The sequence below is a fragment of the Mastigoproctus giganteus genome, chromosome 1, assembly GCF_048544385.1.
Source record: "Mastigoproctus giganteus isolate SK-2022 chromosome 1, ASM4854438v1, whole genome shotgun sequence".
Lineage (NCBI taxonomy): Eukaryota > Metazoa > Arthropoda > Arachnida > Uropygi > Thelyphonidae > Mastigoproctus > Mastigoproctus giganteus.
This window is the reverse complement of record NC_143575.1, coordinates 189542810-189558669: the sequence shown is the minus strand read 5'-3', so window position 1 is coordinate 189558669 and position 15860 is coordinate 189542810. Positions and strand designations below refer to the sequence as shown.

At 36.9% G+C, this 15860-nt stretch overlaps 1 protein-coding gene across 1 annotated transcript in view; it reads right to left on the bottom strand.

Annotated features, from left to right (window-relative positions):
- Nucleotides 1-15860, bottom strand: part of LOC150091385 (coiled-coil domain-containing protein 174) — a 132919-nt gene that overhangs the window by 68560 nt on the left and 48499 nt on the right. The window contains exon 5 of the mRNA XM_090383621.1: nucleotides 12610-12781. Coding sequence (XP_090239747.1) covers nucleotides 12610-12781 — 172 coding nt within the window. The remainder of the gene's footprint in view (nucleotides 1-12609; nucleotides 12782-15860) is intronic.

Below are 15860 nucleotides of genomic sequence, written 5' to 3'. Positions count from 1 at the left end.
AATAAAACATTGGTTGATTTTTTGATGAAAACTAAAAGTTTCGTTCCATTCATTCTTACATCCTTCGTTATGTTTTTTCCTCATTATTAAAAGCAGATTTTTGGAGTTCATGAGTGTTTTTACTATACTGTTAATTTAGGTTTGGTTATGAAAAAAGAAAAAGGTTTCTTTATTTTTCATTATATTTCGTAATCTGACCTTAAAAATAAAAGTACAGTAATAAAAAATTTATATTTTGTTAATAAACAGTTTATGCTCTAGTCCACCCATGATTCTAACGAAAAAAGGTTAGGTTACCCCCTCTATTTTGGGAGGGGGTCAAGCTCCCATGGGATTCAAGTGGAGGTAACCTGACCTTTTTTCACCATTATGGAAAGAGTTCATTACGGCAAGTTACCATTAGTGCTTCTCAGTGCTATTAAGCGATACTAAACCGATGTTATCGTGTGTTGTTTCGCGCACCAATCAGCACATCGTTTGCTACGCCTACCCATCAATCAAGGTATCGGTCTCGATTTTGCTCCAGACCGATAACACCTACTGTCTGTTTACTGAGCGAGCAGCGCTAGAGTGCCGTATCGGGAAACTAATTTTCTGCATAAGTTACCCGACGTTTCTCATGGTTCTCGTGTCGGCTTTCTTTACCTTCACCCAAGTATCTTCTTTCATCTTCTCAACCTTCAACCCATACATGGTACTAAGTACTACAGGTTCTTATACCTTTCAAGGGGTTTTCGTTAAAGACAGGAATGGGTTTTGAATGACTAGTCTTGATAGTATTTCCTTGGGCTATTTTTTTGATGTAATGAAATGCCATCATTGAAATAGTGCTCCATCATGGCGTACTATTTTTGGCTTAAAATTGTTGTCCTTCCAGAAAATGATTTGACTACTTAGCACTCATTTGGAAGGTGGTCAGGGTTTTAATCACTGATTAATTCTTAGTTTTCTTCACATCATGAAAGGGGGAGGAAGGGAACATATAGAGGAGGTAGTCTCAGGGTAAGTCTTCTCACCAACCGGCAGTGGACTTTCTTCAGACTGAGAATATTTCTTGAACGATGTGATCCCCCCTCTCCTCCAAGGTCTTCAAGCTGCTCTGAGGAGATAAATTTCTAGTAACCAACCATAACTATTTCCCATCATGCTCCCAAGCAGGATAAGTGGAATAGAATCAAGGTATTTCTGCCAGGTACAAAAGTAAAAGATATTGAAGAGCAGATATCTTTTAAAGGCACAACATGTGATACTGTTGTACATGTTGGCACTAATGATATTAAGAGGAGACGTGAGGATGAACTTCACAAGTACAGGGAAATGTTGGGAAAAAAGTTGCAAGTAAGATTGCCCTGTACTTGTTAAGTATGTCCTCACATCTTCTTTTTATTGCATTTCCTGTTTATCACATCTCCTGACTGTCATATCTCTTAACTATTATCACATCCCTGTAAAAAACAGCGATGTAATAGGTGGGTCGGAAAACTGCTAGTTTGGGAGGGGGATATACAGACTAATAGAGATTAACAACAGCCAAAGGCAGAGGTGAAAGTGATTCTTGCATTACTTCTATTGGAACGTGCAGCAGTCTGGAGAGCAAAGTGTATGGGGGGTTTCAAGCCCGGCAGTAGGTTGTCATGGAAAAAGTAAATACAGGGGTTGTGTTAGGGTAATAAAAGTAAGAATGGGTGTATGTATACTAATGATAGGAGCACTGTAAATAAATTTGATGAATTTGAAGTACTGATTAAGTCATCAAATGCACTGTAGGGATATCTGAGACATGGTGTCAGATATGCACTGTAGGGATATCTGAGACATGGTGTCAGATATGCACTGTAGGGATATCTGAGACATGGTGTCAAACATAAGTGATGCTGAAAGCACATAGTGTAGATTGTGAAGTGGCACCAGGGTTCCTCACCCAACTCTGCATTTGTATATGCTGTGTCACAAACTTTGTGAATGCCAGAGATAGCGTGTTTTAGTGTTGGTCTGCATAGTGTAGTGTTGGATTGTGTTATGTTTTCCGCCAACCATTTAGCCACAGAGCTTCCGATAGGAAGCTCTGTGGCTAAATGACCCCACATTGCCCATCCTCTGCCCCATGGAGGCAGGCCATAAGAAATAGAAAGGTCTCTGGCAGGGATGAATTCTGGATGATGCCTGAGCTTGACAGGTAGGGGCTTGAGAAAGAAGAAGAAGAAAAAAAAACAACACTCTAGAAAGTGAAAAAGGGAGCAGGGATGACAGAAGCGGAGGAGAGGAACAGATGAAGATAAAGAAAGAGGATGACAGAAAAACTGTCCACCTGGAAACAGGAAGTTAAAGAGATAGAGGGTCACACCTGTGGAAGGGGCCCCATCCTCCATAGGGAGAGGTGGATTGTTAAGAGCAGAAAAAGAAAAAGGCTTCTCTGTTATTAATCCCACTCTGGCCAGGCCAGCTGAACCCAGTGTCAGCAAATCCCACATCATGCCTCAGAAGAGGGGATATAACATCAGCAGGGCATGGGGGTTTCCTGGTATATTTTTCCATTGCAGTCTAATTTGGTGGACATGTTAACACTATATATGCACTCAGCCCAACTGTGCACCTGCACACTTACATAATTATGCTTTTTTTTTTAAATATACATATTTAGCACATAACACAACATTCTCACACATTTATCACCATACTTTCATCATCTTACAGACAGACAGGAGCCACCTAAATATAACAATTACCAAGGCATCAACGTTTTTTAAATGCTAATCATAAACATTTATTTGGTCAATGCATGTTTTACACAGGTGACCTAACATTCACTCATGTTTATACAACTTAGACTGCAAGAATTTTTTTTAATTAATTTTTTTTATATTTATATACATATTCAGGGTACAATAGTTAACACTTATAGGATGTTCTCATTCATTTATTCCACTCAATACAGCACCCTGAATAGAACATACAATTTTTTTTTTTTTTTTTTTTGCAGGTTAAGTGGACTCATTTCCCACCTAGCACAAGACACACATATTAACATATACACACATACATGCACATACATACATATATACATACATACATTCACTCAGATATATACATATACACACATTTACTTCTGCATTTGCATGTGTGTGCACACACACACACACACACTAGACACTCATGCACTCAAAAACAGATATCACATTTAGACCTACTTGTGCTCATATACCCACACTCACGTGTCCACTTTTATTTATAATTTGTATACTCTGGATAACAATGGTAGACAGATAACTCATATTTTTATGGTTAGACGTATACAGTAAACCCTCGATTTAACGAACCCCAATATAATGGATCAGACAAATAATAATACAGTAATGTACATATTAATCTCTACCATATTATTTTTTTTAGGTTATACAAAACTTCAGTGTTATTATTAATTAAAAATTAATAATAATTACCTACTTCCATTATTATTTTGATAATTACCTACTTCTATTCTTATAATCAAATTCAGGAAATTGTTTTTTATTCTTTCTAAAAACGTGTTCAAATAGCTGATTGACTTGCGAGCTGAATGTGACTGACTCGGGACACTAAATTGCAGGTCTACCGATTCGCTTTGTTCCGGTCTCAGTCTGCCTCAAGCTATCATGCGGTCAGGTTGTATACAGAGTGTTTCTGTGATTTCTGAACTGTGACTTTATTTATTAAATAATTTTGCAATCCTTACAATTTAAAATGGCATCAAGTGATAAAGGAGTTAAAAGAAAGCATGTGAACTTAAAAGTGGCACAGAAATTAGAGCTAATTGAGAAATTAGAACAAGGCATCTCAGTAGCATGTGTTTGTGAAATTTACAGTGTAAAAAAACAAACTGTTTCTGATATTCGTAAATCAAAGGCCAACTTGCAACATTTTATATTTACAACAGAATATTACCTATTCTTTATTATAATTTAATAATTTTATATTGTACAGTACTGTATATTTCTTGAAACAGGCCTATGGGGCTGGGAATTTCCATACTATAATAATTAATGATAAAACACCAGCCAGGAATTAAACTAAAAATTTACTATACAATGAAATAATATACAATGAAATGTGATGCAATTAAAATAAAATAAAAACACTGATTCTCGTTCCAAGGCCGATCTTACACAATGCACCCCATTGAACATGGGGTGCATTGTGTAAGATCGGCCTTGGAACGAGATGATTGCTTTAGTGCTAGATCTTTACTAAGCATTGATGATATTTGTAAAGGTGTGGAATTTTGCCTCGCAAGCACTACCATGGTGTTTCAAAAAGTTATGTATAAGCAGGTCCATGGCACGGCAATGGGTTCCCCCATCAGTGCCATTGTGGCCAATTTGGCAATGGAGGAACTGGAAACTAGGGTGTTTCATCAGTTGAATTTCCCCATGCGCGAGTGGAGGAGATATGTGGACGATACCTTCACCATTTTAAAAAAGGGAAAGGAAGATGAGGTGCTCAATTTGCTCAACAGCTTTTCCACATTTATACAATTTACCTCGGAGGTGGAAGAAGCTGGGTCCCTCCCGTTTCTGGATGTCTTGGTGAGCAGAGATGGATCTAGATTAAAAACAACGATCTATAGAAAGCCTATGTGCCGTGGCCAATTTGTTCATTATAGCTCAGCACAGGCTTGTCATCATAAGAACAGTGTAGCCAGGGCATTGTTGAATAGGGTGGGGACCCACTGTAGTACCCCTGAAGAAAAGGAAATAGAAATTTGCAAAGTCACGGCAGAACTCAGGAAATGTGGATACCCCCAGAGGGTCTTGGACAAATATATTCATAGGGTTGAGTCCAATCGTACGGAGTGGCCTGCCCCTGTGGCTACTGCATACATTCCTTACTATCCGGGCCTTTCAGAACGTATTGTACGGGCATTGCGGGAGTGCCCGACTCGCTGTGTGCAACTTCCGGGTCGGAGGTTGCACACAGTGATATCCCAAGTTAAAGATCCTGTAGCCCAGGACCATACTAGCAATGTGGTCTACGAGATTAAGTGCCCGGATTGTGAGGAGTGTTATGTGGGGGAAACGGGCCGACGTTTAAAGGACCGTCTGGGGGAACACACGACCGCTATCAAGACTGCTAACTATGCGAGGTCTGCTGTGGCAGAGCATTTCTGGGAAAAGCAGCATCGGATCTCCCCTGCAGACGCGGTCATTACCGACCGCGCCCATGGATTTTGGGAACGCAAGTGGCTCGAGAGCTTGCGAATCGGTTCATCCAGTCACAATACTATTAATAGGGACAGGGGGATCCGTTTACACCCCATGTTTGAGGCAGTTGTCCTCAGAAGGGATGACCGTTTCTGTTTGACACGCTCCCGAGCCATTTCCATTTCCGATACGCGCATGGAGAATGTAGATCATGTGTCTGATGATCATGTGCATGAGTGCCATGGACCGGCTACTTAAGGATGTGTCTTAGCACTAGTAGTATGCTGTCGAAGAAGGAGACGGCAGTTCTCCGAAAGCTCCAGGTTTCATTGTTTTATCGCTTTTAACCTAGTTTATTTTAATTAATTTTATTGTTTTTAACTATATTTTAACTATAATTTAATCAGTGTTTTTATTTTATTTTAATTGCATCACATTTCATTGTATATTATTTCATTGTATAGTAAATTTTTAGTTTAATTCCTGGCTGGTGTTTTATCATTAATTATTATAGTACTGTATATTGTATTAAAGCTTTTTTTTTTTACATTAAGAATAATAACCCCCCCCCCCAGGTTACTTCGATTTAATGGACTTTTGGCATTAAAGGACACCCCTTCTCCCTTATTAGACCGTTAAATCAAGGGTTTACTGTATAATAATTAGGGACACAACTTATTTATTTATATCTAGAAAAGTGTTACAAAAGAAAAATGTTATAAATCATACTGATGCAAGCTTTCAATCATGTCCGACAACATAGACATGACAGAGAGCTTCAAAAGAGCACAGACTGCCATACACACTATCACTCAATGATCTTACATACTCTAAGAATGAAAAATCCCAGCAAGTGATCTCCATCGCATCCGGCAATCCAGACGAAATAGAGCACTTCTAAAGATTGTCATTCATACGACCATTCAGTGAATACATACACTCAAAAAAAAAGAAAAACATGCACACAATGATACACAAAAACATTCTTATACTCCTGAACTGGAACTATTCATTTCATGAAATATATACAATTATACATTAATAATACACATTTACAAACATTAACACAGATAAACATGGATATTTCTTTTAACAAATGTCAATATTTAACTTATACATTCTCACTAGGTGAGAAACACATTCAAACTGGCCAGTCTCATTTGGATTAGTCTCTATCAATACATGTCATGATCATGTAAGCTTACTGGTCTAAGTTGGGTGGGGGTGTCACACTCTGGGTAGTCATAGCATGGTTGCTTCTTCTGGTCTCAAAAACTTTGAGTGAATTCAGAGGAGGCCATGTAATGCATTTCATCAGAGATAGGTAGTTGCTCATCTCCATAGTTTATAGGTTCAATCTTGGACATATGTCTACATCTGTGGAGATGGTAATCGGGGCAGTTATAATAAAGGACATGGCCCAAATCTCATCAGCTCCACAGGTACATTTAGGATCCTGGGTGAGACCCAGTTGGCACAACTTTTCATTCAGGGAACCATGCCCTGTTAACAAAAATGTAAGCACAGAGTCCTGGAGCAAACTGGGGGGGGGGGGATAGTGGTTTAGGGAGAACTAGGGATACCAGAGGCAGAAACCCCTAATGACTTCCCCTTTAGGCCTCTAGTCTCTTCCCACCTGCTCTGTCATTGCTGGTAAAATGTGATTGATATTCTTTTTCTTTCTTGTTTGATATCAGTCTCAAGGTTTATGGTAATCCCTAAGATGTTTGTTGGGATTAGCTTTTTGAGTCTATAGTTGAGTTTTCTTTTAATTATTTCTAAATCCACTGACGGTGCTCTTGCCAGATTCTGCACAACAGGCATACTGACAGTGCAGCATGCCCTCATGGTGGTGAAGAGTATAATCATCTGTATGGAATCTAATTTTCTTTTATTCTTAACTAAAGTTGCTCTACAGTACCATACATCTGCACCACAGATAATAATTGGGAGGACAACTGCCTTATAAATAAGAGCAAGTGTCTTCCTTTTTAAACCCAAGTCAGTATGGCCAATTCTAGCAATCATTCCAGCATAATTAATGAATTTTTTGGCCAAGTGCACAAGATGGAGATAAAAATTTAACTTACTGTCAAATATTTATACCTAGATATTTCGTTTCTGTTACTAGGGCTATTGTTTTACCTGCTATTTTAATCTGTAGACGTTTGTTCAAGTTACCTTTCAACAGGATTGATTTGGTTTTACTGCTGGATATTACTAGTTTGTATATAAAGGGTGTTCCGCGCAAAACCAGCCCGATTCATACTGGTGTGATATTCATTTTTGAACAACTCCCACACAAAACTGTTCAAAGAATGAATTTTAGGCAAATCATTTCAGATTGTGTTGCTCAACATACAGTTGGTGGTTTCGTGCTTGTAAGTGATAGGTGTGTGAGAGTATTGTCAAGAATGCCATATTCTGCGCAAGAAAGGATTTGTATAGTGGAAGCCTATGTACGTACTGGCTCTTTTAAGGAAACACAGGAATTGTTTTCTGAGAAATTTCCTATTGTTACCATCCCAGCGAAGAGTACTATTCGATGCTCACTTGCAAAATGGCGGACTACAGGTTCCATTGTAAATGTACTGAGAAATCGTCTAGCCTCTGTTAGGACTCCAGAGGCGGTGTTGAACATTCAAAAGAGAATTTTAGCTAGCCCAAGAAAATCTATCAGGAAATTGTTGCAACAAACTGGAGTGAAACCAACTTCTTGTTTTCATGTACTTCATCACCTGAAATTGAAACCCTATCGCATGACGCGTGTCTAAGAATTACTGCAACCTGATACGGCAAAACGTTTGAGTTATTGTGAGTGGCTCCTTAACAAGATTGCAGATGGTGAACTCGACCCACTGCTTTATTTCATGAGTGATGAGGCATGGTTCCATCTTTCTGGTCATGTGAATTCTCATAACACTCGATACTGGTGTACCAAAAATCCTAACTGCTACTTTCAACAGGATGGCGCCACATGTCACACATCTCATGAATCACTGGCCAGTGTTCATGACAGTTTCACAGAAGAATGCACAAGTAGCAAAGGATTGTGGTCGCCACGTTCTCCAGATTTTTCTTCACGTGACTTTTACATGTGGGGATATTTGAAAGGAAGAGTTTATGAGCACAACTCTCACACAATAAATGAACTGAAGGACAGCATTCGAAGAAATATTGAGGTTATCGATGTCACTGTTTTGCATCGGGTCACCTTGATTACACATGCACAAAAGTGTATAGATCCACAAGGAAATCATTTCCAAAAACCGTGTGTACATTCAGAGAGAGAATAAGTAAAGTTATTTTTGATTGAGTTTTTCTGTGTTTATCTCATTTTACTCCAGACTAGATTTGTCTAATTATTTTGCCAGTGACTGGGGCCGGTTTTACATGAAACACCCTGTACTTGCCCATTGCTGGAGGGTAAAAGGTAAACTGCAGCCATTATCAACCCATTGCAGGATGGAAGTCTCCTCAACAATTCATGCTAAGGGAAATGGACCATAATCTGCCTCGCTGATACAGTGCGGGTTGGCAGATCGACCGTATTTAGCAGTCATGGGCTTGAACCCCGGTCTACTCAGAGTGTGTGCTACTGCATTGTTAAATTGGCATGCTATTCTAAAACAGCCCAGGTGTTGGCCTTGACAAGCAAGGTGGTTTTTCTGACTTCTCAACTGGGCCAATATCCATCCCAAGAAATTCATCCAGTACTAGGTTCCAGAAACAGGGACCCCACCACTGAACCCTGGGGCATCCTTTTGCCATTCATTTGGTGATACACTGATATCTGGTTTTGACTGAGACCTGTCTATCCCTGAAATAGTCTTGTATAAATTGGTATAGATTTTGTGGTATTCGAGCACATTGCAATCTGCAAAGTATGCTGGTCCACCATAATGCATCGAAGGCTCCGGCAAAATCAATGGATATATAGTCAGTACATATTTTTCCTCTGCTGTAAGTGCTGCTTTGACCAAATAGTCCATATCATCCTCTATGCAGCATCCCTGTTTAAATCCAAACTGTTTGTCTGATTCTAAATTGGCATTGAGGTAGAAAGTCTGTGATCCAAACAGTATCAGTCTCTCCATTACCTTGCCCAAAACTGACAAGGCAATGGGCCAGTATGATTTTGGATCTGTTGGTGGTTTTTCTGGATTCTTCAGTATTAATCTTATGTTAGCCAGTTTTCAAAAAGTGGGGAAGATACCCTTTTGGAAACAGTTATTGTAAATTGCAATTGGTGGTATGGATGGCTTTTAATCAGTTCTTTTACCATTTCTATTTCAATGAGATCATTACCTGGACATTGTTTTTGGTTCCATCAAGTGCCATGGATAGTCCTTTCACCCTCCAGGGTGAAAGGGTTCTCAGTCTCCAAAAAATGTTGTTTTCAGTGGACTAACTAGTGGCCAATTTATTCTTGTTTGGTGCACCAGCTGAAAGGTAACTGCATGTAAAGGTATTGTCATTTACTGGAAAATTGCATCAAGAATATTGCAAACTGTTTCCTCTCAGGTGTTGGCATTCTGGCCAGTCTCAGTGTTTGTGGTGTTTACTTGTTGGTAACAATACGGTAAACCACACCCCATGGTTCAGCAATTACCAGTGGTACCAACAAGCATTTACCAGGATTTCTTCTTTTTCCCACCTTATAAGGCTTATATACTAATTCCTTAAATTCCAGTAAGTTTCTCTTCTAGTATCTCTGTTGGTGGCTAATTTGTTCTGGATCTCTGGAAATGTTTTCTACCCTGGTAGAAATAACCATTTACCGGAGAATATCCAGCTCGGAGCACCACCAGGGACTGAATGTTTTTTTTTTTTTTTTTTTGGTAGTTGTTGGCGTATAGGCTTCTGTGGCCATAATGCACCTCCCAAGGTTTTTGCAGTACTTTGATCCAAGCCTGAGGCGGGAATCGAACCTGCCTTGGGCTTGGTCTTCACCTTTGGGTTGCCAGGCAGGCACTTTACCCACCCAGCTAGCCTGTGACTGCATGTGATCTTGGTTGTTTCTTCCTCGTAGAACTATTTACAGCACTGATAATGGTTTCTGTCAGCTTATTGACCTGTTGACTTGTATGTATTCATTATTCCCTTCTGGGGGTGTCCTTGAAAGGAGAGATTCGGGGGTTTCTTGGTATCTCTGCCAGTTAGAGAGAGAGAGAGAGAGAGAGAGAGAGAGAGAGAGTCAGAAGTAGAAGGGGAACCACCAAGAAAGAGAAGAATGATGATATCCAACTCAGGACCCTAGGTGTGCCAAGCCCATACTCACCAAATGTGAGCCCCTGGGGTTAAATACCTGATAATATCATATATTGGGGGGGGGGGAAAGAGTGATCCAGTTGATGCACCAGCTGAAAGGTAATTGCATGGTGGTTAGTAGTCCAGGTCTCCTGCACATGCTAGTTTATGAATTTGTGTGCTATGGCTTGTGTTGCCATAATAATGTCTATCACACTTTCATGCAATGTACTGCTGTACAGTCAGTCCTCATATAGCAGGATAGTTGTGTTTCTAGAAACCCTTGTGCAATATAAACAACAGGCCCTATGGGAAAAATAGGGTTAGGTGCCGACCACCCAAGATTGAACACACATTTGTAACCAAAATACAGTAAACCGCCGCTATTCGCGGTCGCTGATTTAATATAAAATGAAACCTAAAAAAAAATGTGAATTTTAAAGCACCATGAACATTTTCTGCCATAAAAAACATGGGCGTGGCTAAAATTATCTTTCCCAGTCAAAACAGCGCTCAGTGGGTGGGGGGAGAGGAGTGACAAAATCGCGAGCGTGGATGTTTCTCGCTAATCTTTGTTCAGTATGTGTTATGCGCTTGTCCTGGAAGGTTTTGTCGTTTGCTTTTAATTTATATGCTTATAAATTGAATGAATTTATCAATTTATAAATTGATATGCTTACAAAAGTGATAAACCTACCGTTTTGCAGTGTAAAACAGACTTTTTTCGAGTGTGTTAATGGAAGAAAGTGACTTTATTGTGGACAATCTTTCTAACCCGTACAAAAATATGGCTACGAATAACAAGGGAAATGTGAAAAGATCAAAGGTGATGACATTAGTGAATAAAATTGAGTTATTAGATAAAATTTCTAATGGTGAAAGTGTCTCCTCAGTGGCAAAACATTATAAAATCACTGAGTCAATGGTACGATCAATCCAAAAATCGGAAGAAAAAATTCGCCGTAGTGTCCGTGAAAACATGCTAATTGCTTCAAAAATTTGCTCTGTAACTCGTGATGTTAAATTAGAAAAAATGGAAAAGGCTTTAAATCTGTGGACAGAAGACCGAACTCAAAATAAAATTCCATTAAGTTCACTCGTCATTCATGAAAAGGCAAAACTCCTTTATCAACACTTTAGAGAAACTGGTGATAGCACTGGCAGGATAAGTTTTTTAGCTAGCAAAGGCGCTGGTTTGAAATTTCTAATAAATATTACATTAAATATTAAATTGTTTCTTATTTTCATTTCGATGCCATATGCTTGCATTTCACTATGTACTGTTTATGTACATAGTCATATTATGAAGGTACATATAATACATATATAGACAAAATTTTAGACTAGTTTTTCTTATATATTTCGTACTTTGGAACAGAACCCTTTATTACTATGCGAGCCATAACTCAGTATTCGCGGCATTTCTCAGGAACGTAACCCCCCGTGAATAGCGGGGGTTTACTGTATTACCAAACACAATAAATAATCGTAATAAAACATTGCTAATGCTTTTGCTTCTATCGTAAGCAAACTTGTTTTTTTCTTTGATTTTCTATCCAAACAGATGACAGCCGTTCCATCTCTTCCAATTGTTTGTGTCTTAATCTAATGGATTTTAATTACACTTTGAGTTGTTCCTGCTATGAAAGTTGTTTGTATTTTCTCTGCATTCTTTGTAATTCTCGGCGTTGCCTCATTTAGGTCTGTAGCACATGCAATATCACGTGGTCTTTCATTTCGCTCAAAGCGTTTCACAATTTCATATTTTTTTTTCTATCGACAGAGGCGGACTGGCCATAAGTTGAAAAGGCCATAAGTCAATAAGCTTTACTGGGGGAAACCCCCGGTGGGCCGGAGGCCGGTGTGATTTTGGCCATAAACCATAGTATGAATTTTCCCAGGTAAGAATTTTTTTACGTGCGTGTGTGTGTCAGAAGTAGAAAAGAATCACCAAGAAAGAGAAGAATGATGATATCCAGCTCAGGACCCTGGGTGTACCAAGCCCATACTCACTATAAGTGAGCCATGGTGAAGTTCTGATAAACACTTCTTGAATATGGCATAGAATTTAACCTCTGAGTTATGCTATTTCATAACTTAAAGCACCTGAAATGTAATGCAGTGTGTATATTATCTAACTAGTTTTTATATACATTCAGCAAAAATTATGCTGAGGTCTTACCACTCTTCTTCATGTAATGATGGCATATTATCTATATTTTCCTCTTCTTCTTTTACTTGCATTTTTCTGCTTTCCTTGTCTTTGGTCTCCTTCCTCATATATTTCTGCTGCAGAATGTTATCTACAACTTTTTTTTGAAAGTCAACTAAGTAGATGTCACTGTGCTCATCTTCTGTGATACAAAAAAAAAAAAAATCTAAGATTATATATAACGTTTTTAAATGTGATATTTATTTTAAGCAAATAAAAGAAATTACAACTCACACAAAGGTTATTGAAAAATTCATTTTGTAAATTTCAATGCTTATAGGATTTCTGAAATAATTTCAAATTAGGAAAGTTCATTTTTGTAGAATTAAAAACAGAAAATAACTGAAATATATGTTATCACCATTAAAATAATTCTAGAGAAAAGATTTTAAATTCTCATAATCAAACATCACACCAAAAGACACCATCATATGAAAGAATAATTCTAAACAGACTTTAAAATAAAAAACTAAATTTTCATTTATTCTCAAGATGGCTGAAGGCCAAAAGAATTTAAATATCCATTGTGACCAGGGTGGCCATATTTTGAAAATTGGTAAGCGGGACAACTTGAAATGAAATATGTAGTATAGCATTTTTTCCTTCAAAAAGTAAAAGAAAAATATAAAATTACAATTAAAATACATTTTTTTATCAATCATAGTATTTATTTGTTATATGACTGTTGTTAATATGCATTTGTCCTATATAAACTATATTATTTATAACAATTATTTTAAAAATAGCGAGGAAGGATACTTTTACTTTATATATTTTCTTTCAGATTTCACTAGTTTTAAAATTTCTTCTCCTTCCAAAGATTTTAAAAAGGTTTTAAATTCTGAAAGGACATGTTATAGTTTTCTTTCACGATAAGTTTGGCTTCTAAATTTTCTAATAAAAGACTGTTTCTCTCTTTCCACAAAGCAGTTTTCATTAAGCTGAAAACTCTTTCTGATGAAGCATTTGAATGTAGTTATTCCTGTACTTTACAATATCTTAAATGATTATTACTGGGTTTTTTTATTTAATTTTCAAAATTACTTCACTTTAACAATTCAAAAAAAGGAAAATTCATTTGAGAATTATTACTAAAATAATATATGGCATAGTTAAATTTATACATTATACATGTAATTTAAAACAACAAAGATAAAAAGATTTCTCAATTTTTCTCTTTTTATTAGAATTAATTTTTAACACATCTACTAGATTCCAATAATAATTAATTAAAAATACATAAAATCAATAAATTAACAGCTTTTTCCTCTCTTATTAGGACAAATGATGTTATTATTGGGAAGCAGGACTTGAAGTTCTAAATTGGGACAATCCCAGCCATATCGGGACAGTTGGCCACCCTGATTGTGACTGTATATGTATTTAATTAAGGCCTGTAAAACTTTTGGCATTACCGTTCACAACGGACTGTAAATTTTTTGCAGCATCATGCAGGCTCATATTCGCTCAAATTCTCAACCTCCTTACTTGTAACTATGCATGACAACCACAGGACAATGAATAAGCCAAAATTTAATTGCTGTTCAAACACAGTTGAGCCTTCTTATCCATTTTCAGATCAATCACCTATAATTCAGAATCCTACAAGAATTTCTTTCCATTTTTTGACTATACTGACAATGGCTCCTACTGATGGTTTGCCATTCACATTATGATTTTCTACTTCATCTTTTTTCATGTCACAAGTTGTGATATTCACTATTAGTTGTGATTCATTAATATTCAACTATTAATATCAACTATCAATGTTCATTATTAGTTGTGCTATTCACTATTATCATATTATATTTAATGACTAATTTGTGTCAATAATGACTTGCTTTCACAGAAAGTAGTCATTAACAACCTCCTAATAAACAGTACTCTAACATAACATCTGTCATTCATTCATTCAGCGATTAAGTTTTCTTACTGTTGCATGTACTAATGATTACAGCAAGAAAGTTTTCTAATAATAATTAGATATACGTGAGTGGGCTGTAAAAATATGTTGCAGAGCTGAATACCAGAAATAGAATAGGGGCTGAGTACTTATGATTTTCTGTAGTTCCTTTTGTGGTGTAACTTTCTACCATGGACAAAAAAAGGGTGGTTTGATGTATTTACAATCATTATTTTTATAGTTTTGGGGATTTAAAATCACTATTTTTATTTTTCTATAATAAAAACTGGTTTTAGTAGATACAGGGTTAAAAGTATATTTTTTTTAATGAATAATGCAAGCCATTCTTTTTTATACTTTGATTTTACCAATGTAAGAATTTTTCAATTAAAACAAACCTAAAATTTAGCCTAATACTGGCAAAATTCTGCAGTCATGTAAATCAACATTTTTAGGCTAAATGAATTGTCCTCTTCTATAAATGTACAGATAATTCTATTTATTTACCACATAAATCTTTACACAGGAATAGCATATGCAAGAATATTCTCAAATTAAGAACATTTACAATAATCTTAAATAAACAAGTAATTGCACCTGTATATTGCACCATTTGACTCATTAATAAAAATAACCTAAATAAATTAAAGATACATTTTAATTTGTTTAGCTTAATAATACTTAATGTCACTGTCCCTGTCTTCGTTTTAGAAGGGAAAATAAAGCAAAGAACCAAATTTGCATAGCTCCTGCAAAAAACAAAAAAAAAATCCACCTCTTCTATACATCCTCTAATCCTTGATAAAATTTATTCATACACCTCACTTCTGCAACACTAGATGGAAATTTGTTCCAACAATCGATTACTTACTGGTTGAAAGCAAATTTTTGCACATCTATTCTGCAATAATCCTTTTTCTATTAAAAAAATCATCCATTAAATTATTAGCATTAGTAGAGGCATATGATGCAAGAAAGTAAGCTTATGCAGCATCAGCCAAAAAGAAAAAAAAGAAAAAAAAAAACGCTCCCATTTCACCCCTCCGTTCATTCCAAATACCTGTCCACTCAGCCTTAAATTTATTTAGGCCATCAACTTCCACAACAAAGGATGGAAGTCTGTTCCACCAATCAACTACCTGCTGGCTAAAGGCAAACTTCCGCACATCTATCCTACATTTGTCTTTCCTCAATTTGAACTTATGCCCTCTCAGGTGATTATTCTGAGCTAGAGGAAGAATCCCATCAGCACTGAGCATGCTCAAACCATTCAAGGCTTTATACACCTCAATCAAATCACCTCGCAGGTGCCTAGTCT